The sequence below is a fragment of the Verticillium dahliae genome, genomic scaffold (assembly GCF_000150675.1).
Source record: "Verticillium dahliae VdLs.17 supercont1.17 genomic scaffold, whole genome shotgun sequence".
NCBI lineage: Eukaryota > Fungi > Ascomycota > Sordariomycetes > Glomerellales > Plectosphaerellaceae > Verticillium > Verticillium dahliae.
The window spans coordinates 662,312-687,905 of record NW_009276936.1 but is presented as its reverse complement, the minus strand read 5'-3'; the positions used below and the strand labels follow the sequence as shown (position 1 = coordinate 687,905).

Here is a 25,594-nt window from a genome sequence, read left to right as displayed (position 1 = left end):
ACTCAAACACAAACATACACAAGTCTGTGCTGTCCACACATGACGCAGTTCCACTTAGGGCTGTAGTATGTACTGTCGCTCAATCTAGTCCATGATTGATGTGATGTCGATTCGCAACCATTGTCACAAATGTGTCAGGTCATCACATTGATGCCCTTGGAGGGTGTCGGCGCCCCCAGAATGCATGCTTGGGCTCGAGAGGACCAGCTCGGGCGAGCAACCTTCAAGGCGTACCGTTATATGCTCGGTAGTAGCAGTCCAGCACGATCTAACACAAACCAATTTCCTCTATCATTGTATATCAGGTTTAAAATTCGGTATATCTGTGAACAAGGGCAGCTTTGGTTCACATGTGCATACTGATAGCCGACTAAATCAGGCCAATGACATTTTCAGGCGGTAGTCAGGCAGCTTGTCCTCGTCCTGTCAAAGTCGCATAAGCCACTCATGTTCATGATAAGTCCCAGAGAGTGGTCTGCTCATTCCTTTCGTCATCGCAGCTGTAAGACCGAAGCTCATGAGTAAAGTGTTGAACCCGAGGTGAGGATGAAAAGCTCGTAGCCAGGTGAGTCAGTGGCACAGGCAAAGACAGGCATACTACACATGGCAATCATCTTCATTCCTCGATTTTGAGACCGGCTTGGCGTTGAGGCGGCGATGGTCGCCACTGATTTCTCATCTGACTGTATTCACGCCAACCCAGACATCACAGGTCATACTCGCCGCCACGGACGATGAACCGTCTGACATGACGAGTTCTTCTCTTGGACCATGACGTTGATACGCCGTTGCCACGAACATCATCCGTCTCGCACGCACTGTGTTCGAGACCAATCCATTCCAGCCCGCCAGACACAGGTGACGTCGAGATCATCGATTTGATGGCCCCCGGTCGCTTTGCTCGGTTTACGTTCTTTGGCCGTTGGCCACGTTGATGATCCAAAACCCGAACCAGAATCTCGTACAGAACTGTGGCCAAACGGGCGCCAACGGTCTCAAGGCAGACACATGTTGACTTTGTTCCCACCCCGGACAGCCGCTCTGTGCTTTCGCAGCGTCCGAGACTCCGTAGCCCGCGAAGATTGATTCGAGAACAGGCGGTTCCCCCATGTCCACAGCGCGACGGAGCAACCCACCAGTCAGAAAGGCTCCGAGATTCCAGAGTCCCTGTCAACGGGGTCAGTGCAGCGCACGCGAGGGAGAAAGCGAGGTAGGGGGAGCAGAAAGGAAAGAAACATTACAAGAAAAATAAAAAAAATAAAAAATAGGGTTCGATCTGCCTGCCAGGCAGCCATTTCTGTACCCCGTCACCATACCAAAGCAGTCAACTAACTCCCCAAACTCCCTCTGGCGCGCGTGCCTGTGCACCGCCGAGTCGAACCATGCCGGCGCTCGCAGGAAAAAAAAAAAAGGAGATGCTCCTATTCGCGTGGTCGCTGGGTGGGAACTGGTGATGGGGAAGTCGGGTCGGCTTCTCGATGCGCAATGCACGCCCCTCTCGCGTTCTATCGCTATTCGTACACCTACATATCGCATGCCATGCATCCCGTCAATCGGTCCATCCGTCCCAAGCCAAGACGTCGCGTGGCGCAGACATGGTACGCCGTGCCGCTTTCGCCCGGGGCGGGGGACGGTGAAGACGCACAGCTTGCAGTGAAAGGCACAAGACACGTCCGGCCTTCGCCTCGCCTCAGCAGATTCGAGGCCAGGGGATCGCCAAACAATGAGGCCCCTTCCCGAGCCATGGCTGCTGCTGCTGCTGCTGCGCCGAGGCGCACGCCGCATAACGCATTCGCCATAGTGCATCAAAGGGGGCTGAGAGCATCTCGAAGGGCATGAGGCAGGGCGATCAGGCAGCCAACTCAATGCCATCGAGCAGAATGAGCCGATTGAAACTTTTCCGTACCATGGGCTTCCGAGGCGAAATTACTGATCGCATTCTCCGAACGTCGCAAGGTCGCAAGGCAAAACGGTAAAAAGGCGGCTCAACCAGCGGCCGACCCGGCCACGGACTCCAGTCGCCGCCGCGGGGGGGGGGAACTCCCTGTCCCTACAAGCCCTCCCTCCCCCACAAGCTGCCGAACCACCTCGCCAAGCCGGCGGCGGCCATCCGCCCACCACAACCCACTGGAGGGCGCGGGCAGGGCTGTATGGTTTGCTCCAGAGGAACGCGTCTATCGTTGCCACCACCTTCGCCTGCGCGACAACCGACAAAGGGGAGAAATGGAGGAGAAGGGGGCGTGCTGCGTAGTCGATATGATCGCCCGCTACCCGATTCGTGGTCGGGAGCCGCCTGAACTCTCTTGGCCCCACAGGCCACCTCATCACCTTTGTTTCTCTTTAGCTTCCAGAACTTGTCATGTATCACCAGGCAGCCATTTAGGAATCCAGGGGAATGGAAGAAAAAAAAAGAGGTATCGTCAATTCATCTCACCCGTCGGATGCAGGCCCGTGGGTGGTGGAACCTGTCTATGAGCCCCGACAAGAACAAACGCCTGACCAGACTCCGTGTCCAATGTAGCTGTAGCTGTAGCTAGGCATGGGATATGCTGCTCTCCATCCAATGACACCTCTTCTCCACCTCCAGATTTCTACCTAATCTGACAGGAAGAGTTCCGCCGACAAATGAACTGTATATGACACCCACTAAGTAAACAAAGAAAGAACAAGATAGGGGGGGTATTAGTTGGCTGCCTAACCGGCGGGCAGCCGCGCATGCATCGCTTCTCTAAGGGGGGGGGGAGGGTTGATGGTTTCCACTCCCATGACTTGAATCAAGCCAATCAATCCCGTGGGGACCTCTTGGTTCCAGGCAGCCGAATTATGCCAGTCCAACCAGCTCGCTCTCCTCCTCCCACGAGAGCATCGTCGTAGCGGCCGCCTTGACGTAACCCGTCTTGGTGGCGCCGAGGTTCCAGATGCCGTCGCAGATCCAGGATCCGTCCTCGTAAGACCAGAAGAAATCCGGGATGCGGCTGTGGCGTGACGACCAGAGGCCCTTGACGCCCACGGCGTACCAAAAGTCGTGCCAGCGCATCCATAATGATGGCCAGGGGTCGGACACGGTGGGCGGCGGCATGGGCTTGACGCCGTTGGCATCGAACAGATCGGCCACTTTGAACCAGAGCGCCTTGTCCTTAAGCTGGTGGACGGCAATGGGTGCGGGGCCGACAATGGCGTGTTCCGTCGCCTCGGGGTGCGTGGCGCATCGAGCCCAGGCGGTGCCGTCGCCGCGCGCGTCTTCGTCGAGGTAGTCAAACTTTTCCGTGCCTCGAAAGTTGACGAAATTGGCCCTCTCGCGACCCTTGAGCAGGAGCATGGCGACGGCCATGTCCTCGCCTGTGACAACGTGGAAGCGGCGCTGAAGCCCGGCGAGCAGCTCGACCATATCCCAGGTCATGGTGTACATGGCGCCGTGGGGGAAAGCGAGGTCCCACGAATGCGAATAGTAGAGCTCGCCGATGACGGTGCGCTCAACGGTGGAGACGTAGCGACCGGTGCTGTTGGTCAGTCGCGGCTCGAGGAAGCGGTCCCAGAAGCCGCGGGCGTTGAAAAAGAGGTCCGTGTCCATTTTGGAGACAAACTCGTACTGGTGGTTGTGGTCGATGAGCCACTGGTAGAGGGCGAGCGTCTTGACCGTGTTGGCGGTCACGTCGTCCTCCTGGAGATGGTCGAGCACAATCATGTCGCCGAACGTCTGGTTCTCACTCGAGACGGCGGCAGTCCAGTCGGGTCCGGGGTTGGAGACGACGAAGCGCGTGTCGACGGGCAGGTCGCCGTACATGCGCATCCAGGATGAGCGAATGATCATGCGGCGCTCCATTTCCTCGGCGGCGCAAATGACAACGGCGAGCCAGGGCCGCGGCGGGCGATCGTCGTCGACGGCATCGATCATGGGCGAGTCCGGAAACGGCTCCAATGGGTAGAGGCTCGGCGGGGAGCCCTCGACGATGTTGCCGTGGACGACGCCTATGGAGCTGGGGACCTCGTAGGGCGCATGGTGGATGCTGTGCGGTCTCGTGTGCAGGAGAATGTGTGTGAAGAGACCAACGGTGATGAGAAGGCTAATGGTGAAGAGGCGACGAAACCGTGGCGGAATGTGTTGGGTCAGCGAGGTCCAGATCGCCGATGGCAGCGACAGACAGGGCCGTGCCGAGAACATCATGAGCGACGCATGAGATGAGGGCGATTGTTTGCGCGAATGACGTTTCCCGCGACGATGGGCGTCAGTAAGGGCGATAGCAATAATGGCGGCGGCCGCAGGGGGCGGCTGTCGTCGTCCTTGTCGCCCTTGGCAGTAGGAAGAAAGAGGGGAGGCGGATGGCGAGGTCGAAGTTGAAGTGAGGTTGACGCGAAGGCGAGTTGGCGCGCACGCGCGTTGAAGGTTGAGAAAGGAAAGGGAAGTCGTTAATCAAAAGGGGGCGGCAGGTCAAAAAGGGAAAGGCGAGGCAAGGCAGGCCAAGGCGAGCCAAGACGAGGTCGAGGTGCAAGGTAAGGCAAGGGTACCTCAGGAAGGGTCAGGTACATGTACCTTGGCAGGTTAGGAAGGGTCGGTCGGTACCTCCTGACAAAAGGGACACTAGGGCGAGTGAGGTGAGACTGGGGGGGGAGCCAACAAACAAGATGGGCAGGCACTGCTGTGAAACGCCCCTCGAGGAAATGCCCATTCCACTTTATACAATCGATTCGTTTCTGCCTGGACTAGCTTCTGGGTAGGTGCTGGCCAACGCGAGGGTAGCAAGGAAGGCGAGATGGGCATTCTGGGTCCATGCTCTCTCGTGGCACGTACATGGTACCTGCAAAAGCCAAAGAAAAAAGACTTGAGGTGCTTGCTCCTTTACTCCCGGCCCCTGGTACTGCGACCCAAGTCCAGTCCCGCTAAGGAACGCTCCTCTGCGTAAAGGGGGGAGGGGGGGGTGGAAGGGGAAAAAGGGGAGAAGGGCGAGGGAAGGATGTAACGGCACGTACCATGTACCCGCTCTTCTTCCTCTTCCTCTTCCTCTTGCTCTTGCTCTTCGTCGCTGAGCCACGACCTACGACCTACGACATATGGTCCACGGATGAGCGAGACCCAGACTCGCCCGTTTGGTACCAAGAGGCTTGGGCCACTCAGCAGCTAGGGGAGGGGGACATTCGCGGTTTCACCTCCACAATTTTCGTGTCGAGGCCAGAGACGTGTCTGTGCGCCCGTGCTCCCCCCCCCCTCCTCCTCCCCTGGCCGCCATCCCGGGGTGGCTGCCTGGTGGGGGCCCTTTTTTTGAGGCCACAGGCAATGGGCAGACAACGGTTGGTCAGGGCGGGAAAGGCTTGAATTGGGACCTCCTCTCCCCTTGCGACCTGCCGGGTGGCTCGACTGGGCTGACAATATTATGGTGTGCAGACGGATTTACATTTACATGTACAGTACCATGTACACAGGAAGAGGGAACCACAGCCCCATCTCTCCGTTTTGGCCGTACGCGTACGGCATGCAGGATCGACTGCGCGCTGGCGGAATCGAGAAATAGGCAATGCCGCACAATTGACGTGACGGTGAGTGGTGGCCTTGTGACGTACGTACCGAGGCCACGGCAGTCACCTATGCTTGGGAAACTGGGCAGCACAAGACACCTTTGTGGGATCGAAGCAGACGGAACAGGGAATTGGCAGTCTTTCTGGCAGCACTAGCTCTGCGGACCTATGGGGCGAGCAGAAGAACTTGGCATATCAAATTAAGATCATGTCTTGTCGAGGCCACGGTTCGCAATTGCAGTGAAGCCCTCCGAGATGGACGACGCAACCGCCAACGCTGCCCAAGCCTGTCGTGGCATCATCGTCATCATCATCATCATCTCTCTGACCCGTCCGTCGTGCTGGCGAATGGTGGACTCCCCAATGTGCACGTGACTCAGCTTCAGTTGCGCGGCACGCGCTGGCTTCGAGTGTTGGACATGGACATGGCCATTGGCATTGGCATGACGCCTGCCATGCCGGCACTGCATTCCTGCTTCCTTCCTGCCTACCACCGCGACAATTCCCACCTCCCCCCGCCGTCATCTTTCACCTTCACCGCAAGTCGCTGTTGAACACCTGCATCCTTCAATGGATCTGCGCCCAAGGCTGGGGCCGCACGGCCAAGGTACTGAGACTCAAATGGGGACGAGCCGTCTGCTCTGCGCTGGCGACGCAGGCAAATCACGATCCGTCCATTGTTTCCCCGTCACGCCAAGGATGCGCCAACCCCTGGGTCGTCACTGCCGTCTAAAATTGGCGGGAAATGAGCTGGGACCCGCCGTTTTTAATATCCAATTACAGCCTACAGGCGCCAGACGGCACGTGCGTTAGCGCACGCCCCATGCAGCTCAGCCTCCTCGCCTTCCTGCTGCTGCTGCTGCTGCTACTGCTGCTGCTACTGCTGCTGCTACTGCTCCAGCAAATGCACCTCATGTACATATACGCGCAGGCAGGCACGCACACACGTAGGCAGCCGCGGCAGTGCATGATATCCGCGAGGATCGGGACGCGGCTCCTTGTCCTCGGACTGCAACTGATAACGGTACATGCGACTTCAGTCGTTGCACGTTCCATCTTTTGTGTTGCATCGCTCGCGAGACAAGGGCTCCCGATCACCGTCCCAAACCTGCGGCTGACGCTGCTGCGGATGCGGCTGTTGAAGCTGATGCTGATGCTGATGTTGATGCAGTGCAGGAGCCTCATTCCTTCATCCGCATCCGCATCCGCTGCACGCCCGCCTGCCGGTATATTTCCGTCGCGTCATCCTGCGCCGATCACCCTCAGCCTGTCCGGCACCGCCCACTCCTGCCTGCTGCTGCGTCGCGTCTGCGCTCTCATCACCACCCGCCCAGTCTGCGCAGGGAATGGATTTTTCGTGCCGCATGAGCCTAGGGCGACTTGACAGAGGTCGTTTCGAAATATAGAAACACACACTCTCAAGACGCCCGCCGCGTCGATGCATGGTAGGTGGTTGAGGATCAACGGGCAGGTAGCACTGCCGCCCGGCCGACCGTCCTTTCCCCACCAACGTAACACGCCAAGGCAGTGCCGACTACCGCACCGGGACCCGACCCCGCGAACGCCAGACCTCACACACGCACACACTAGGTACCTCGGTACGCAACAAGGTGCAGGACGAGAACGGTCCCTTCACCCCCTTCTTCTTCATTGGTACCCCATGACGTTGACACACGTGTGCGACGTGATAGACGGAAGGGGGCGTCATGATAGTTCCGTCTGCCGCACGTATCGCGACCCCGGTGCCATGTTCCTGTTCCTCAATGGGCGATGAACGACCCCTTCCTTCTCGTCCGCTACCGTTGCGCGACGTGGCGATGGCGCGACGTGCTGAAAATCCTTCAGCCTGATGATGCTGGTGGTGGTGACGAGGAGACCGGCGTGCTGATGGACGTACGACTCCAGAAAACGCACGCCTCGCAGATTATGCCTTGTTAAAGTAAAAGGATCCGATGTGCTGGCATCCGCATGGCTTGCCCAGTCGGCCATGTTGCTTTCGTCTCGCTATGTCGTGAATTGTCTCCATCGTCTGTCAGGCTCAAAGCCCACATGCCACTCTGGTTCCGAAGACAGGTTAGGCTGCGCAAAGGTTCAACGGTGGTCGCACCGTCAAAGTCACGGCATGCGACCTCGAAGCAATGGCAGGAGCTGTCCCGCTTGGTGTGACCCAAAGTTCATGCAACCCAGACGAGTACTGTCAACGTCAACGCCTTTCGACCTGCTGCAGATTGCCGCCAAAGACAATTCGTCGTACTCGCTGCGAGACTCAATGGCTGACCCTAGGAATTGCAGATGACGACGAGAATGTTGGAATGTAGTGAATTACGACTAAGATAAGAAATGTAGAGAGTGATGTGTTGGTGTTGGCCATACTAAAGCCCCGGTGATCCTGAACGCCTCCCAAACCTGTTCCATTTAACGCCACCCGGGAACACAGAAAAAAATAGGGCGTCTTCAGCGTTCTTGCCCTCGACGACTGACGAAAACAAAGGGGAATCTTAGCATGTAAACAGTTGCAACCAGAAGAAACAACCAGGAAGGAAATATGTAGAAAAAAAGTACAAAAAACCAGAGCCCACGGCCGGGTCTGACATGCTCAGCTGTCCCAGATGGCGCCATATGCCGGCACGCCCCGCGTCTCAAGGCCATACACGACCTTCTTGGTGATCTTCTCGTTGGCGATGATGATCACAGCCTCAGCGTTGAAGCTTTTGGCCAGATTGTAGCCCATCTTGACGAGGTCGGGGCGGCCAAGCTTCTTGGTGTCGTGGACGACGGCGTCGGGAATCTTGTCCTTGATTGTGTGCAGAAGACCTTCGCCAAAGGTCTTCTCAGGCTCTTTCGTAGACCAGATGAGTTGCGTGGCGCACGAAGGATTCTGGATGTGACCAAGCACAGGACCGATCCCGGATCCTGTGGCGATGACCACAACGCGGTTGAAGAGCGTCGCGATGCGCATGACGCCGCACGTTGGGACACCGCGCACCCACATGTGCGTTGGAGGCTTTTCTATACAAGCTCGCGTCCAATCGCCAGCGTTGGAGACGACGAGAGAGTAGCCCTTTGGTCGACCATCGACGGGCTCCGGGGCGGGAATGGTGGCAAAGGAGTGCCATTCGAGAAGAGGTCGATGGGAGATGCGTGTGAACGAGCCGTTGACGGGCACTGTGTAGTCAAAGTGCAGGCGGATGGCGTGGTTTGACAAGACTTCGGCATCGACTGGGACCTTGCGGAGGAAGAACCAGGATGATGCAATGCTCAAGGTCGCAACGGTGAGCAGCCAGAAGGCGGGCGACCGGACACAAGCATCGCCAAGCGGCAGGTCGGTGGCTTTGTCGTCATTGGTTTTCAGAACAATCTGTGCCCAGAAGAGGCCAAGCATGGTCCATCCAACGAAGCGGTGAGTCTTTTCGAAGAGATTGTGGTACGTCTTCCTGATGGAGGGGTAGGCCAGGACAAACATGACCATGAACAGAGCAGACAGCATCCATGAGATGACCTTGGTGGCCAGTGACTGCCTGCCCCAGCCGGAACACTGAGAGAACATGCATACCGTGTCGCTGATGTTGGAAGCAAGAAGCCACAAGCCTGCACACACTGCAGCTCCTGAATGAACTCCACCGAGGTGGTAGATCTTGGCACACCGAGACCTGATGCACAGCGGCCACGATTTTGGCACATTGCAGGTGATTGTGTAAAGAGCGTTGATGACGAATTCTTGGCGGACAAGAATAGCGGTGGCGAGGTTGATGGATGTCATGATACCGATCCATTCTTGCGTTGGCCCTGTCAACACAAGTGCAATGACGGCGGCAATGTTGAACAGACCAACAAGCGTGAATAGGCGGCGGTAGACGATGAGTAGGCGGTTGCGCAGGTTGCGGAAGGGCTTGCTGTGCGTCTTGGAGGGCACGTCTTCGTCCAGGTGGCTCTTTTCGTCTGGGGTCGGGATGTCGGAGGCCGACAAGACTGAGTTGACTTCTGTCACACTCGACGTGGACGAAATGGACCTCGCCTTCTCCACTGCGGTGACCTTGGAGCGGACGGACTCGCCTGAGGCGCTCTCACATATGGTGGATGCATCGTCTTCAGGCGTGATAGCGAAGGACCGCAGAGCCTTCTTGTCGATCTTGCCGTTGGGAGTCAGAGGCAGAGTCGCAAGACGATGGAATTTGCTAGGAATGGCGTAGTAGGGTTGACGACCCTTGATGTGTTCCTTCAGTGCATCAAGGTTGCAGTGTTTGGGCGTCACGAAGCCATGGATCTCTTCGTCGATCAGAAGGGCAGCCGCTCTGTCGACCTCGCAGAAAGTGTTCATGGACGACGTCACGCCATCAAGCTCGACACGGAAGCCCTAAGAGAACGTCAGATGACCGAGTCGACTGGGTGAAGTGAAGAGCAGACGACGTGTCTTACCTTGATCTTGACCTGGTCATCCACGCGGCCCAGGATATCCACCGATCCGTCGGCCGCCCAGCGGCAGAGATCCCCAGTGTTGTACATCATGGACCTGCGGCCAAGTCAGCAATGTCGCTTAGTCGACCACCAGACAGACTCACCCATCGTTCACAAAGGGGTCGCGCTTATATTTCTCGGCCGTCTTTTCCGGCAACTTGACATAGCCGCGCGAGACGCCAAGGCCGCCCGCCCACATGATACCCGCCTCGCCGACCCCGACAGGGGTGCCATCCTCGTCGAGTAGGTAGACATTGTTATTGGGCGTGGGTCTGCCGATCGAAAGAGGCTGCCCCGGGGATGTGTGCATGCATCGTGTTGACGATGGTGGTCTCGGTCGGGCCGCAGCAGTTGTAATATCGGCCATGCGTCGCCCACGTGTCGGCCAGCCTTCGGGAAGATCAGCGTGATAGGCGAGACATGGACATTGAATATCGAGCATACCTTTGAGAACTCGGCTCCCCTGCAGTAGCGACAACCCGGATACTTGGGTAATCGCGGGGATCATACTTGGCCAGTATGCTGGGCGTGCAGATAAGAACATCCATCTAAGTCCTGGTCAGCTACGCTCACCCCCCCCTCTCTCTCTCTCGACGTCACTGACTTGTTGGAGGGCCTGCACCCAGTTCGAACCGCGCAGGATCAGAGTACCACCGTTGCAGAGACAACCGAGCATCTCCCAAGCAGCTGTAAAGGTGGGATTAGTCAAGGCTGCTACGGGATGGAAGTACCGCTACGTACCCATATCGAAGCTGATGTTCAGGATCTGACCAACGCGTGTGCCGGGCCCAATGTCCAGTCCTCCTGGTGACAGGCACACTAAATTTGTGACATTCCGGTGAGTAACGTCAACTCCCTTGGGCGTTCCCGTTGTGCCTAAAAAGTCTGTCAGATAATTTCCCGTAAGCGAAAGGGACGAAGACATACCTGAGGTATAGATGACATAGCACCCAGAGTCAGACGTGGCCAGGTCTTGTGGCGTTGTGGACTTTTCATAGTCGTCCGCCTCCGGAACGTCGTCCCCGTCAATGGCGATGACGTTGCTGGCACCGGACCCAGCCAGGCGGTGCTGGGTGGACCGGAGGACCAAGACAGTGCGTCCACCAGTTTGTTCTAGAACGAAACGCAGGGTCGAGTCTGGCACGACGCCACCGTCGAGTGGCACGTATTGTGCGCCACACGTAAGGATTGAGATGATGCCGACCAGCATATCGACACCCCTTTTGACGACCAGGGGCACCCGATCGCCTGGACCGACTCCAAGCTGGCGGAGCCGATGTGTAAGTTGCGCGCTACGCTGGGCCAGATATCGGTACGTAATCTGGCGTTCGGGCTGGGCGGAAAGATCGCGCGCCGCCACAACGTCAGGTTGAACGCGTGCATGATGAAAGAAGGCTTGCGTGACTGTTGTGAACCGGGGCGCAGCTCGTGGGCCATGTGTGAAGGACAGAGGAGGGCAACAGGGCGCCGCAGGAACGATGCTCTCCATCGTGGTGGGCGGCGCGGTGAAGTGACCGGCTTGGACAATGGATATCTCTCGGTGATGTGATTTCGTCATCAAGAGGATGAAAGACGGGGTCTTGATGAAAGACGGGGTGATAGGAATGAGAGATGAAGAGGAGATGTTGCTGGCTTGAGGAGAGCAACAAAAGCCATCCCTCAACCACGCCGACGAGGGCTCTTAAATAGTCGTATCGACCACGCCGAGCCCTTCGTATCCCCACGAGACGCCAACGTGAATCCCCATACCTTCCTTGATGGGACGGACCGTCTGACGGCCGCTGTTGAGTCGACGAAGGGTCTTCCAGATCGAGGAATGGAGTGCGCGGAGACGGCATCCCTTGGCCCTGCTTGGTCGATGAGGTCGCATCGACAACAGCTCCGTGCGTGATTAACGCGGTCCGCCTCGTCTGCAGACAGCTTGGCCAGGGTCTCGGTGACCTGCTCCAGAGAGTCCACATCGGCGATGCAGTGATGTGATGGTGCGTTGAGGGTACAGATGAGCTAGGGTTCGAGGCATGTATCAACGAACTGTTCTTGAAAGATGGAAAGGCTGTCGGCCGTCGTCATTGGTCGCTACCCCTGCTGCTTCTGATTGATGCATGCTCGTTCGACACGCGAGGGATGATATCTCTGTCCTGATGAGCAAATAGGTCGTGGTTGGCGAGGTAGCGTCGTCAGCCTAGCGAAAGGTCTGACACCTCAAACGGTCCGTTGAGGAGCGCTGGTGCGGCCACGCATGTCGACGAACGACTGGTCGGGAAAGGGCCTGCCCAACGGCCACGGGCTGCTGAAAAGTTGGTCTGAAGTTGGCAGGGAGTGGGAAGGGTCCAAGACAAGACGAACTGATCTGGCGGGGATCAGCACCGGAAAGATCCCGGCGTTGCTCTGCGGTCCCTCCCGGGTGGGAGGAGGTAAGACTTGATGGCCCTGTCCATCGGCGGGCTATTCGCTGTCACCCTCAAAAGGGAAGGAGCCATGACGGATGTTGGGAATGTCATTGTCGTCCAGTTGGGGCGGCATGGGTTGACCTGAATCAGACAGGTCGTGGTACTCGCGACATTCGTCTGCACGAAGGCGTCTGCGGTTGTGGGCTGACAGATGGCTTACCAACAGCACTGCATGTTGCGAAGATGGTGGTGATGCGGCGTGTCATTGCTCGTCAGCCCGGCCACGGTGGGAGACGGTCAATCTACGAGCGCCCCGGATAGCCGCGAGTGGTGCGATTACCCCGCGACTCGATGATCGCCGTGAGGGATGCCCTGCTGCAGGGGCACTGCCGACGTGCGAGCGAGCGTGCGTTCGGGCAGGCAGTGAAGCTAGCAATGCCGCATCGCAGCGGCGCTGGGCATTTCGGCGAAACTAAGAGAGGCTGCAGGATCTGAGAGGGCCCAGCAAGGTTGCGGGTGACTTGGAGAAGCGCCTCGGATGGGTCGCTCCGCGTCCCTTTGGACGCAATTGCCGCTACGCGTCAAGGCGACGGTACAACCAAGTCGTGACAGGTTTAATGACTGCCGGGGGGTGGAGGAATGCGAAGACTGGCCGAATCGGCCCAATCCAGCTTCGAGTTTCGAGGGAGCTCCCAGAGTCTGGCCCGGGTCGCCATCCGCACAGATCATGAGATGATGGCCAGCACGGTCGTCCACCAACAAGCGCACCCTTTGTTCACCCTGTGCCCTTTTTTTTTTCTCCCGCCGGGAAGCGGGGAGGAGGGGCGGCACAGCTTCGGAACGTCGTACCAAGATGGCGAGCGGATGATCATCGCTGATGTTTTGCCTGAACAGGACGTGACGGCTGCCTCGGGGACCGGATGTAACTCCGACGTCGTGCATGAGGTCGCACGCCGCGCAACGACGAGCAGGTTTATCGACTCCCAACGTGAACTGAACATCCAAAAGACGCCGTATCCGCAGCAGCGTTTGATTCCGCGACGCTGGCTCGAGAAGAACTGCTGTCTTCAACCCTCGTGTCGCAGTGTCCACACGTGTGGTTACACGTGGGGTTCGTCGCGGCCAATTCCAACTGCTGATCCATTCTGGACGGGCCAGGAGATGGGAGAGCTATCGATCAATCAGCCAGCGTGATCAGCTCCCTTGAATGGGGAACTTTGGGGGGGTATTTGAGGGACGTTGTCGCCCGGATCCTGTTCCCCGGGTGATGGTTCCAGCACCATTCGCCCTTCTCAGCTGAAGATTGACATTTGGGAATCCAGCCGGGCTTGCTTGCTTTTTCTTGACTCCCGCCTCGTTGCCCTTTCGACTCAGCTTTTTTTATTGTTTTCCCTTCCCTTCATCATTTCTCAACGCCGCACGTTCCACGACCATGACGGAGGGAGTCGCCATCAGCTCACCTCGCCCAGCCATGACGCCGGCTGTCGTCCTCGCGTCGACGCCGGCGGATGGAGTCAGGGTGCTGGCACTGAATCGTCCGTCCAAGCGCAATGCGCTGTCGCAAGAGCTGATCGACGTGTTCCTCGGCCATCTTAGGGCGGCATCGGCAGACGATAGCGTCCGTGTCATCATCGTGACAGGGAGCAGCAGCTTTTTCTGCGGTAAGTTTCTGCGGTAAGGTTCTGCGGTAAGGTTCTGCGGTAAGGCAGGCAGGCAGACAGGCAGGCAGGCAGACATGGAGATTGTCATGTCTCACCATCTGGCCCCGCCACTGCGTTGTCACAGCTGACATGTCAATCAGCGGGTGCGGACATTAAGGAGATTTCCGCGCTCGGTGCTGAAGAAGCGCGTCAACGGCGGTATCTCGAAGATCTCTGCACAGGGATGCGTGGGGTGCGCAAGCCCTTGATTGCCGCTGTCGAGGGCATGGCGGTAGGTGGCGATCAGGCGGCGGCATCTATTGATCAATAACATGATCATGGGCGTTGGGGCACATGAGGCTAACGAGTGGTGTGATTCCCTGACAGCTCGGCGGTGGGTTCGAACTAGCATTGATGGTACGTGATCCCCGGACAATGTGGGAGTTGAGGGGAAGAAGAGGGGAGAGGGGAGAGAGACGAGGAAGGACGAGAAGATGTCAACGATGGTCTGAGACGCGCGCGATGTGCTGAGGTTGAGAAGGTGCGCTAATGTGGATCCCGATTGGCACAGTGCGATCTCATCTTCGCTGCACACGGCAGTCGCTTCGGGCTCCCGGAAGTCACAATCGGCCTGCTGCCCGGTGCAGGGGGTACCCAGAGGTTGACGAACGCCGTGGGTAAATTTAGAGTAAGCTTTGTTGCGCCTTACCCGCCCACGTTTCCGATTCTGACCTGATCACGACGACAGGCCATGAAGATGATCCTTTTAGGCGCACCCATCCCAGCCTCCGAGGCCCTCGACGCCGGTCTCGTGGCCGCGCTGTTTGACGACGGCCAAGTGCTCGACAACGTTCTCGCCGTCGCCCAACGCCTGGCGAGCTCGAGCCGGATTGCATTGTCTCTGGCCAAAGAATCCATCTGCAGAGGTACGCAGACCTGCTCCTTTGTGTTCCCGTCCCGCCTTGCCCCGGACCGCGTCCCCCGGGCCCGAAGGGGGGTTCCACAAGAGGTTTCTTTGTCCCGAAACACCGAGCTCACCGGAATGCAGCCGATGATCTGGGTCGCGACGACGATTTTGAGCGAAGCCTCTATTACTATTCATTCGGCACGCGGGACAAGACCGAAGGCGTGGCAGCATTTCTGGGCAAGCGAAGCCCCGAGTGGCCGAATTAAGGTTCGTCAGGGGGGGGGGGGGGGGGTCAACACCAGCCAGGACCGGGTTCGCGGTTCGTGGGTGTCGCTCGACGCACTGCCGAGTCAGTGCATGCCCTGTCAGGAGCATCATTAATCAGGAACCCGATCTGGCCATACATAGTACATTCATCTTTCCCAGGAATGTGACGTCGGGATCATTTGGTATGGCCAACTTCATCGTGGTGGGGGCGCCGTGGGATGTGGTCCGGACGACAAACATGGTAGGCACTCACTGTTTTCACTTTGGGTCAGGACCTTGAATGTTTGCGCACCAGATTTTATTTCGTCGTCCTCTGGTGCTATCTATCTACCTATCTATCCATCTTACCATCCATCCGTCTACCTACGCCAAAGCCATGACGTATTCCCGAGGGCAAACACAAGACAAAGGAAAACTGTACAATGAGTGATTCAGACACAACACGTAAAAACAAAGACGCAAGGAAAAAAACTTAGGGAGTGTGTTCTCAGCCACGCATATGGCACGTGAGCTTCCGTCCATCTTCAGCATTGCGCTTAGTGGTCGCTGTTCTCCAGGTTAGAGCCACGAAGGAACACATGGTCATCCTCGAAAGTTACCCCTTCAGGAGTGCGAGGCCGTTCCTCGGGCTGCTTTCCGTGCTGCTGGTAGCTTTGCGACGGCCAATGGGGGTCCCAGGGGTTCGAGACCGGTCCAGTTGCCGCGCGCATAAAGGCTGAAGGCTGACTATTCTCACGGGAACCCAGAGGCGCGCCGACACTGCGCACATGGGGCTTTTGATCAGAGCCTATGCCGCTCGAGCCCGGACGATTACCGGATACGTTCTTGGGCAGCGGCATGTTATTGTAAAGAGGCTTGAGGCTGGGCCCATCGGCACGCTCCACGCAGAGATAGGGAGCGGTTACGTAGACGACTTGACCGGGTACATAGTAAGCAGGAACCGGGGCGTCCGGAATCTTGGTCAGTTCATCGACATTTGTGCCATGAGTGGTCGCATCATGGACGGTGTCAAGATTAGCGCTCATAGACCGGCCAGGGGTGAACGTCGCAGAACGCGGGTCGAGCGGCTTGCGAGTACTATCTTGCGGCATGATCTCGATCTTGGGATGGGTGTCTTGATGTGGTGCAATGTGGGTTAGCTAAGGTCTTTGCAGGTGAGCTTGGTCTATGTGACGGGTGCGGATGCTTGATGTGTGGTGTGTGGTGAGTGGCTACATAAAAGAGCGTGGTTTGCAGGTTGCTGCCATGGTCTTATATCAAGCTTGGCCGACGTGCTGACCTCGGACACTTTTACTGTGCGCATGTTGACAACTTAGGTTGTCAGTGAATGGTTTCCAGGAACAGAGCGGTGGTCGTCAGATTCAAGGACAAAGTCCATTGTTCAACTATTGAACTCAGATCTCTCTCCTTAAGAGACCTTCGGGCAGGTTCATGAACCGTAGAACAATGCAGTCTGTCACGTACGTTCATTTCTAACACAGTTGACAACATACGAGTTCCATGGAACAAAGCAATTTCCGACTCCCTCGTACAAGTCTTTCGATCTTTATCAATTGCACAATCCATTGTTTAGACCCATACTCTGAACAAAAAACTCCGAGCTTTCTTGAAGAACATGATCATTGTGGGTTGTCCAGTCCGTTTCCGTCCTTCGGAGCAGCGGTGCCATGTGTTGCAAAAGTGCCCTCTTGGGCTCAAGTGGGCCGCATAAGCAAACAATCACGAGTAAGACAGACCGAGATTTGGCACCTGGAAAGCATGTGTAAAGAATGGCATGCAGGCCATGCTTGGGAGCTAAAGGAACATGATCTGAATTCCTTTTCCCCGCTATATCCAGTCTCGTCTCCATGACTCCACCTTTCGGCGCCCTTGCATGGAAACCCAGTTGAGCTCCTCCAAACCAGGGGTTCAGACCATTCGGTTGTCTTCCGACGATGATCGTCATCATTCTGTGACGAGAGCATCCATGCGCTTAACAGGTAAAGACCTTGGGCCCGGGGACGGGATATGTTTGTTCTGCTTCGTAGTCAGCAGACGTATCGAGACTGGATCGGACTCTGATGAGGAATACTCACGTCCGATGTACGAGTTGTAGACAACACCGGGATCCGTCTTGGTGTACGCGCCGGGGAAGCTGACAAGCCCAGTGGGGTTCGCAGTGCCAGAGCCTGACACCTGGAGCTGGAAGCAGCTGGGGTAGAACTGGGCTCCAGGGTAGGAGAAGGCAGCGTGTAAGGCGATGAGCTCGTGGCGGACGAGGTAGTATCCAGGTGCCAGGCACTGGGGAATGTTGAACTTGTAGCCACTGTTGCCGCTGACCATCAAGGGGGCCTGTCGATGTAGGTTAGTGATGGGCTAACAAGAAAAGAGAGAGGACGCCACGTACAGCACCCCAGACACCGTTGACGAGACCCTGCTCATGAACTTTGAACCACACAGCCCTATCTCGTCAGCACACGCCCACAGGGGCACACGATTTCTCGACTTACTGCGTGCCGGGAAGCCAGTTGTTACACCCAGACGCAGGGCAACGCGCCATGTAGGTCACGGTTGGGCCGACGTGAGAGTCAGGCCACAGGGTCCACTTGAGGGTGACCTGGGAGCCAGCAGCAGCAGGAGCGTGCAGCTTGGCGGGCGCTGAGCCCGAGATGCCACCTGCGGTCCATCCACCGCATTGAAGATCGATCAGGCTGACATCTTCAATGGGTCCGTTTCCTTCCACGCGGCGCGAGATACGATCGGGCTATTCTTGTCTTAGATGGTGTGTAGGTTTCTTGCGGCCTCTAGTGACTTACGGCGGGGTTCATGTAAGGGTCCTGGTAGGGCTGCACACGAAACAGACAGTCAGTCCAGCTGAGACGAAACAGACTGCAATACTAGACAGACCTGGTAGAACTGGTAGTTCTGGCCACCGATGACTGCAGTGTCGACGTAGCCATGGGCAGAGACAACTGCGGCAGTTGCAAGGATAGTTGCGAGGAACTTCATGATGCCGGATGGGATGGAGGTTTCCCTTGATGTCCGCTATGCTTTTGAAGATCCTTGCCTCAAGAAATCTGCGGAGAGCCTTCCATTTATATGTAAAATCTTCATTCTTTCAGAGAAATGTCTATCTGCGTGACTCGAAGAAGTTGCCAAGACTGCTCGTCGGTTCGCGGAAGAGTATGGTCCGTCGCAAGGGAGCACAGCCTAACTGGGGATTTGGGATATGCAGTACGAGGGCCCGCTCATATACGAGAGGGCGTCAAACCAGTCTGAGTGTTGCCAGTATGCGAACCCAAATGACATCTAGCGAAGCCTGATGACTGCTTCCAGGCTCGAGGCTGATCTGACAAGCCCAGACAGCTGCATTCGGGAAGTGGTAGAAGGATGGAAGTGTCAGGAGACATCGACGTCTTCATCCAAACACTGCTCTCGTTGTATTCCTTGGCCCAGAACGTCGATCCAGAGGTCGACCAAGATCTAAGGACCTGCAATGGTGCCCTGCCACGGGGTTCGATTCATGTACCCCGCGTTCATACCAGGTTTAGAGACCAAGATCCCAGAGTTATGGCGGCACTTAATTAATTAGAACCACCGGGTGGACGTTTCAGCACGCGGGAATCCCGCCTTTCCCGACCATTGCATATTGCGCACCAATACAATGTGTCAGCACGTTGATGACCGTATCGCATCTAAGCCGGTAGTGTACCCTCCGATGGACCTGGGCGCCCGATCGAGGTGGCTGCAAGCGGATTAAGGCCGTATGATTGGCCAGATGCACGTATGAACACTCCAGAGCGATTTGCAGTAATTGCAGAGCCGACAAGATGACTCGAACCTGCCAAAAGGGCTGCGAGCGCATTTGAGCTGGCAAAGGAGTGTGAAAGAAACTTCACTCGACGCCCTGTCGCTGAACAGGAGAGTGCCCGTCTAATTGCCAAGAGGTCTTTACAACTCAAAGCAGTTGTCATGCTTCCTGTCGTGGCTTTGGATGGACAGGATCGCCTTTTTTCGAGTATGGTTGTATCGCAATGAGTCCTCCTATGTCTTCCTACCTACAACCCGGTAGCCGGCGACTGCTGTGACGATGACTTGACAGGGGTCTGTGACAGCGACTTGGCCGGAGTCGGTTGGAACAGAGGTCGCGGCGGCGCGCCTCCCAGGGAAAATCGACGTGAGTGTAGTACGATCGAGTGCACTGGTGGAAACCCCTTCGTCGGCGTCTGCTGTGTGGTCCTGAAAGGTGACTTCAGCTCAGCGACGGAGGAGGTTCTGGCTAGCGGCGACGACGTAGGTAGTCTGCGCTCTATAGTAGAAGTCTTTGAGACCAGTGACTGCGTTCCGCTATTCACTCGGCCCATCACGTCTTCAAGGGCCTTGATCCTGTCGTGAGTGGCCTTGGCCAGACTGTACACGTTGCGTTGAGAGGCGTCGTTCTGGAGTGGCACAATCTCTGCCGACATGCTGTCAACTCGTGCCAGAATCGTGTTCTGAGCAACAGCGCTGTGATCGTCATGTCAGCCTTGTCGGGCTCGGAGTCCCTGTAATCCGAAGTGTGGTCGTCTCCCCCAGTGTTGTCTCGGTCGCGTTCCTCCATGAAGGCAGGCGAGTTCCAACTTGCTCAGAGGCCCACAGCTCGCAAAATGGCCAACATTCATCCCTTGAAGAACGAACGACTGGCTCTCTGTTGGGCAAGATCAAGACCCGAAACTTGACAACGGACAGTCTGGTGCAGAGGACCTGGCGTAGAGGACGGCCAACCTGGCGCCAGAAGGTAAGGGACAGGTTCTTCGTATGGATACAGGATGCCCGCCTCTCCCTCGACCTATACAGGTTCATGTGGTAAGAAAGACAGAGGATGCTGGAGGCTGGAGGCAACACTGTGCATCTTGCACTTTCCCAAGTGTTGGCACGAACCAAGCTCATCCCTCTGATGTGATGAATCGATCGAAAACCGAGGCTCAACCCATGATGCTCCGCAAAAAGAGTAAACCCCCGTGGCCCATCTGTATGGACCCCCCAGTATTTGAACCCCAATTCTTCCCACTATTGGGCCCCACTGTGAATCCTCGATAAGGACTGATAAGGAACTTTCGCCCAAAATTTCTGTTTGCTCGTCCTGGATGGCCTTTCCCATGCTCAGCGCTGGTGGTCTCTGGTCTCCCAGCCCCGCCACCGCCAACAACCTCACAACACCACATCGACACGCACTCGGCTCACTCTCACAATGGGCAAACGCAAGGTCGCAGCTCTCGAGAAGGTCGACGCCGACTTGTAAGTCGACAACCTCACGGTCCTTCCGATCCCCAGGGCTCGACCACCCCTCCCGCTAACCTCACCGTCACAGCGCGAGCCTCCAGTACAAGATCCGCCGCGACCCCAACTCGTACGAGGACAACTTTCTCCAGCAATGGGGCCAGTACGAGAGCCAACGTGAGGTCTTCCTCGTCTCCCCCACGACCGCGACCCCCGAGTACACCGAGTCCTTCCACAACCTCGTCGACCTCATCGCACACGTCGCCGACTGCTACCCTCAACATGCCGAGGCCTTTCCCGGCGACCTCAAGGCCATCCTGCTGCAGCACCACGAGGTCCTACACCCTGAACTGCGCGAGAAGATTGTCGGAAGTCTCGTACTCCTCAGGAGAAAGGAGGTCATCGATTCGACGCAGCTACTAACCACGCTCTTCCCCATCCTCGTATCGTCACCGAGCAAGTCCCTGCGCACGCTACTGTTCCAAAAGATCCTCGGCGACCTACGCAACGCAAACTCAAAATCGACGAACCACCCCCTCAACCGCACCATCCAGACCGTCCTCTACAACCTCATTACTGCTGACCGCGCCTCACCCAAGGCCGTCTGGGCCGTCAAGCTGACGCGCGAGCTGTGGAAGCGTCAGGTCTGGACCGACGCCAAGACGGTAGATGTTATGAAGGAGGCCTGTCTCTCCGACAATGAAAAGGTTGTCGTCGGCGCCGTGCGCTTCTTCCTCGGCGGCGACAAGGAGCGCGAGGAGCTCGAGGACGACAGCAGCGACGAGGAGGCCATCGACCTGCAAAAGATGAAGCACCAGATCGGCATCAACAAAAAGTCCAAGAAGAAGGCCAACGCCTACCGCAAGGCCGTCACCAAGATCCACAAGCAGGAGCGCGGCAAGGAGAAACCGCACCCGCTCAACTTTTCTGCCTTTCACCTGCTCCACGACCCCCAGGGCTTTGCCGAGCAGGTCTTCCAGAAGCACCTCCAGAGCACCAAGACCAAGATGGTCCTCGAGCACAGGATCCTCGTGCTGCAGCTCGTCACCCGCCTCGTCGGCCTGCACAAGCTGACCATTGTCTCACTCTACTCGTGGTTCATCAAGTACCTCACGCCCAAGCAGGAGTCCGTCACGTCCTTCCTCGCCTGCCTCGCCCAGGCCACCCACAACCTCGTGCCGCCCGACTGTCTGGAGCCCCTCGTGCAGAAGATTGCCAACGAGTTCGTTTCCGAGGCCGCCGCTGGTGAGGTCGCCGCCGCTGGTCTCAACGCCATCCGGGAGATCTGCGCCCGTCAGCCCCTCGCCATGGAGGACACACTGCTGCAGGACCTCGTGCAGTACCGCAAGAGCAAGGACAAGGGCACCATGATGGCTGCCAAGGGCCTGCTGTCGCTGTTCCGTGAGGTCGGCGCCGACCTGCTGGCCAAGAAGGACCGCGGCAAGGACGCGACGATCGGTCTCAAGACGGGCGAGGTCCGCAAGAAGCGCTTCGGCGAGCAGGAGGCCGGCGGCATCGAGGGCCTCGAACTACTAGAGCAGTGGAAGGAGGAGCAGAGGAAGGCCAAGCGCGCGGCCAAGGGTCTGCCTGAGGAGGTCGGCGAGGATGAGAAGGAGGACGAGGACGACGGCTTTAACTCGGATGACTGGGATGTCGAGTCGGTCGACAGCGACGATTCCGGCGGCTGGATCGCCGTCAGCTCGGATGAGGAGGAGGACGAGCCTGCGCCTAAGAAGCGGAGAAAGAGCACAGCCGATGACGAGGAAGCAGACGCCGACAAGGAAGGCGACGACGAAAAGGCCGGCGAGGATGTCGAGAGCGAGGTGCAAAGGATATCCAAGCTCGCGACAACGTCGATCCTGACGCCGGCGGATCTCCAGAAGCTGCAGGAGCTACGCATGGAGGCCAGCGTCAACAAGGCCATGGGCACCAAGTCCAACAGGTCCAAGAAGCTTGAGGAGGCGCTAGCACGACACATCGACGACGGTCTGACGGCGGAGCAGATTGAGGCGCCTGCCCGCCTGCGCAAGACGACCAAGGAAGAGCGCGTCGCCCTGGCCAAGGAGGGCAAGCCCGAGCGCGGCGAGCACAAGAGCACCCAGGCCATCAGACGGTCCAAGAAGGATGCCGAGGGCAAGAGTACGACGAACAAGGAGAAGGCCAGACAGAAGAACTTCCTCATGACCCTCAACAAGGCCAAGTACAAGCAGAAGAGGAGTCTGGTCCAGACGAGGCAGGTCCTGCAGGGCCACGTCAACCGGGCCAAGAGGGGCGGCCGCCGGGGCAACATTGGCTGATTCTAGACATGATAATACCATTTCCGCTGTTCATTCCTTCGACGGTCTACTGGGAGTGACTCAATAGTTGTGACTCGTTGGCATGCCTGATGCAATGCATGAGAAAAGTACTTGTGCGGCTCGCAGTGTTGTCAGCCGATATCGTTAACACTCACACTCACCGCCACGGGAATAATGACCAGAGAATGTTTCACATACCATCCACCAAGTCGTTCCCATTTGATCATCCCGTCATGCCCTGCTCCGTTAACATGACCCGATGGATATATGCTGAGAGCTCCGAACAACCCCTAATTGTATAGACTTTGGACATACATGACGAGGGCCCTTCTACGGGACGTTGCCATTACGTGCTTCATCCAGAATGCTCTTGAACACGACTCTGTCTCTGCCAGCATTCCAGGATATATGAAATTGTGTGCTGGGCCATGCCAGGCCAGGTACAGAAGTTGCCAAGCGCCTTCTCGTCGCGTTCGGCCCCCAGTGACCAGCCTCATCATGTGCCTGGTAGAGAGCATCAGCCACTTCCCACACAACATGGCTTTTTTGGCCACAGTCTCTTCTCAGCATGATGGTACAGGTGCTTGCCCGTCAGCTTGAAGTATCGAGCCTGGGCAATCACTTGGGCCTTGTAGTGCCGATCCCAAGTGTCCGCTGCCGAGGCTGAGACAGTAAAGACCATGATGTCTTCTTACCACGGGCATCTCGCCAGCCTGCCAACCAACGGACTCTCCCTGATGGCGTTTGTATGCTACGCCGAAATTAGTCCAGAATGCCTGTACATTTATATCAAATCACAGTTACAACCTCTGCATCATATTTGCTCTGTGGGGACTACACAGGGCTCACGTGTCATGCTTGGTTGCAACAGAAAAACTTGGTCTATCATTAAATTGATACATCTATTACACGCAACCACCGACGCTGCCAATACCCGTTTATTTGGCAATTTCCACAGCTCCCGTCGCGCCTAGTGCGGCCTTGATATCGCCGTACAGGGCGAACTGACCAGCAGTGAGAGTGCCGACCATGAAGAGACGGGTGGGGAGACCGGCGAAGGAGCCGCGGACGCCGAGCTCGCCGGCAATCTGGATGAGGCGGGAGACGGTGCCCTGGCCGGGGGCGCCCTTGGTCTTGTTGATCTTGGACAGCATGGTGTCGGCGGGCTGGGAGACAACGGCGGCGGCGAGACCGGCAATGAGACCGGAGGCGAGGTTGACCTGGGTCTGCTGGCCGGAGGAGAGGGTCTCCTTGGGGTAGGCGCGGAAGATGGCCTCGGCGACCTTCTCGTAGACAACGAACTTGGCCATGGTGTAGGGGATCCTGGGTTGGATTAGTTTCTGATTGGGGTTCGGGGCTCATGCTGAACGCAAGAGGGGGGAAGACATACTGCTTGAACAGGATGGGACCGAAACCGGCGTAGAAGGCGCCGAGGCCCTCCTGCTTGGCCATCTTGGTGAAGCCACCGATGAGGCCGTTGGCGTAGGTGGGCTCAGAGACGAGACGGATACGGGTGGCCTCGAGGGGGCACAGGGCGATGTCAGCGAAGAACTCGCCGGCGGCGGCGGAGGCGAGGTAGACGGCGGTGCGGTTGTTGGAGGCGGTCTCGTAGCCGAGCAGGTTGATGCTCTGCTGCTTGAAGAACTCGTAACCACCGAACTTCAGGGAGCCCTGGAGGAAGTAGCCGGCAAAGGTAGGGCCGAAACCGGTGAGGAGAGCGAGGGGGCCCTCGTTCTGGATGACCTGCTTGAAGCTGCCGATCATGCCACGGTTGTAGGTGGCAGGGTCGAGCTGGATACGGGTCTTGACGCTGTTTGTGGCAAAATGTCAGTCGAGGTGATCAGAGAAGGGAGGCATGCTGCTGCTGGCGTCGCGTCGCGAGGCCAATGGCTTGCTTTTGCGTGCAATCACGCCAGCTGGTGCGCGACACGCCCAACATCGAGGGAGCAGAGGGAAACGTACACATCGACGGGCGTCAGGGCACCGTGGGTGACGGAGCAGCCAATGGCACCAGCCAGGGCAAAGCGAGCGTAGAGGTCAAAGCCGGTGGGCGTGCCAGGGACGGCGGCGGCAGCCTTCTGGACGACGGCATCGACCTTGGCCGAGCCGGTGGATGTTGGTGCGGAAGCCATTGTAGCTGTGATGTGCGTGAGAACCGGAACGATGAATCGAAGGACGGAGTGGAGAGGAAGGAATCACGAATGCCGCAACGAAGGGGGGATCGTGACCTTGAAGACTTGGTGGATGGAATTGGCTTTGAGGAAGGATGTTCGTGGAAAGGAGCAGGAAGTGACCCCGGCCAGGAGAAAAATGTGAGAGGCCTTTTTTCTGATGCTGGCGCATTGGCGGCGGCTGGGCGGCCTTTTCCTGGCAGTGACCACTTAGCCTGCAAGGGGCTCCACTGAAAAGATTGGCTCGGGAATACTCGGGCTATCCGGCGCGTCCGATCGCCCCTTCCGCCATTGAGCGCCTCCCATCTGCGCCCTTAGTCATCCATGATAACGCCGATAAAGCTCGCGCGGCGGACTGTCAATGACCCGGCAAGCCCGTGCACCCGCTTAGCGTCTTTCGTTGGTCCATTGCACAGCAGCAGCATCCGAAGCTGGCCGGGCAACGTCATTTTCCACCGATGTCGTGATGTACCTACTGTGACCGAGGTTTCGTGCATGCCTCCCTCGGCCAAGAGGTGAGGATGACAGATTGTCGCCGATTCAAGTTATGACAACTATTTCAAGTCCATTACACAACCATCTGACAGGCTATTTTATCGTCACCACATTATTCCTACGTAAGTCGTTGTCAGGAATCTCAACCCATCAAGTAATACAATCCACATGTACCCAAAGCGCAAAACCACACCAGCGCCCAGACAAGGCTGTATATCCAAGC

At 57.3% G+C, this 25,594-nt stretch overlaps 8 protein-coding genes across 8 annotated transcripts; 2 read left to right on the top strand and 6 right to left on the bottom strand.

The window, feature by feature from the left end:
• Window positions 1-2,821: 2,821 nt before the first annotated feature.
• Window positions 2,822-4,162, bottom strand: VDAG_07712 (uncharacterized protein; the record flags this gene model as incomplete). Its single annotated transcript, XM_009656617.1, has 1 exon — window positions 2,822-4,162. The coding sequence occupies one exon, from the start codon at window positions 4,160-4,162 to the stop codon at window positions 2,822-2,824; it is 1,341 nt and encodes a 446-aa protein (XP_009654912.1).
• A 3,945-nt stretch (window positions 4,163-8,107) lies between these two features.
• VDAG_07711 (nonribosomal peptide synthetase) lies at window positions 8,108-11,455 on the bottom strand (the record flags this gene model as incomplete). The annotated part of the gene is made up of 5 exons (XM_009656616.1): window positions 8,108-9,865; window positions 9,928-10,021; window positions 10,071-10,488; window positions 10,708-10,842; window positions 10,894-11,455. 5 exons carry the CDS (start codon window positions 11,453-11,455, stop codon window positions 8,108-8,110), a joined length of 2,967 nt encoding a protein of 988 aa, XP_009654911.1.
• A 2,333-nt stretch (window positions 11,456-13,788) lies between these two features.
• On the top strand, window positions 13,789-15,169 carry VDAG_07710 (enoyl-CoA hydratase/isomerase family protein; the record flags this gene model as incomplete). The annotated part of the gene is made up of 6 exons (XM_009656615.1): window positions 13,789-14,017; window positions 14,158-14,288; window positions 14,384-14,433; window positions 14,568-14,646; window positions 14,745-14,922; window positions 15,045-15,169. The coding sequence occupies 6 exons, from the start codon at window positions 13,789-13,791 to the stop codon at window positions 15,167-15,169; spliced, it is 792 nt and encodes a 263-aa protein (XP_009654910.1).
• Window positions 15,170-15,706: 537 nt separating this feature from the next.
• VDAG_07709 (uncharacterized protein) lies at window positions 15,707-16,261 on the bottom strand (the record flags this gene model as incomplete). Its single annotated transcript, XM_009656614.1, has 1 exon — window positions 15,707-16,261. One exon carries the CDS (start codon window positions 16,259-16,261, stop codon window positions 15,707-15,709), a length of 555 nt encoding a protein of 184 aa, XP_009654909.1.
• Window positions 16,262-17,142: 881 nt separating this feature from the next.
• On the bottom strand, window positions 17,143-18,158 carry VDAG_07708 (cellulose-growth-specific protein; the record flags this gene model as incomplete). The annotated part of the gene is made up of 5 exons (XM_009656613.1): window positions 17,143-17,186; window positions 17,246-17,501; window positions 17,557-17,611; window positions 17,660-17,913; window positions 18,057-18,158. 5 exons carry the CDS (start codon window positions 18,156-18,158, stop codon window positions 17,143-17,145), a joined length of 711 nt encoding a protein of 236 aa, XP_009654908.1.
• A 1,049-nt stretch (window positions 18,159-19,207) lies between these two features.
• Window positions 19,208-19,615, bottom strand: VDAG_07707 (uncharacterized protein; the record flags this gene model as incomplete). Its single annotated transcript, XM_009656612.1, has 1 exon — window positions 19,208-19,615. One exon carries the CDS (start codon window positions 19,613-19,615, stop codon window positions 19,208-19,210), a length of 408 nt encoding a protein of 135 aa, XP_009654907.1.
• A 764-nt stretch (window positions 19,616-20,379) lies between these two features.
• On the top strand, window positions 20,380-22,705 carry VDAG_07706 (sda1; the record flags this gene model as incomplete). Its single annotated transcript, XM_009656611.1, has 2 exons — window positions 20,380-20,426; window positions 20,500-22,705. 2 exons carry the CDS (start codon window positions 20,380-20,382, stop codon window positions 22,703-22,705), a joined length of 2,253 nt encoding a protein of 750 aa, XP_009654906.1.
• A 938-nt stretch (window positions 22,706-23,643) lies between these two features.
• VDAG_07705 (mitochondrial phosphate carrier protein) lies at window positions 23,644-24,837 on the bottom strand (the record flags this gene model as incomplete). The annotated part of the gene is made up of 3 exons (XM_009656610.1): window positions 23,644-24,028; window positions 24,096-24,515; window positions 24,668-24,837. The coding sequence occupies 3 exons, from the start codon at window positions 24,835-24,837 to the stop codon at window positions 23,644-23,646; spliced, it is 975 nt and encodes a 324-aa protein (XP_009654905.1).
• Between the last annotated feature and the right edge of the window lie 757 nt (window positions 24,838-25,594).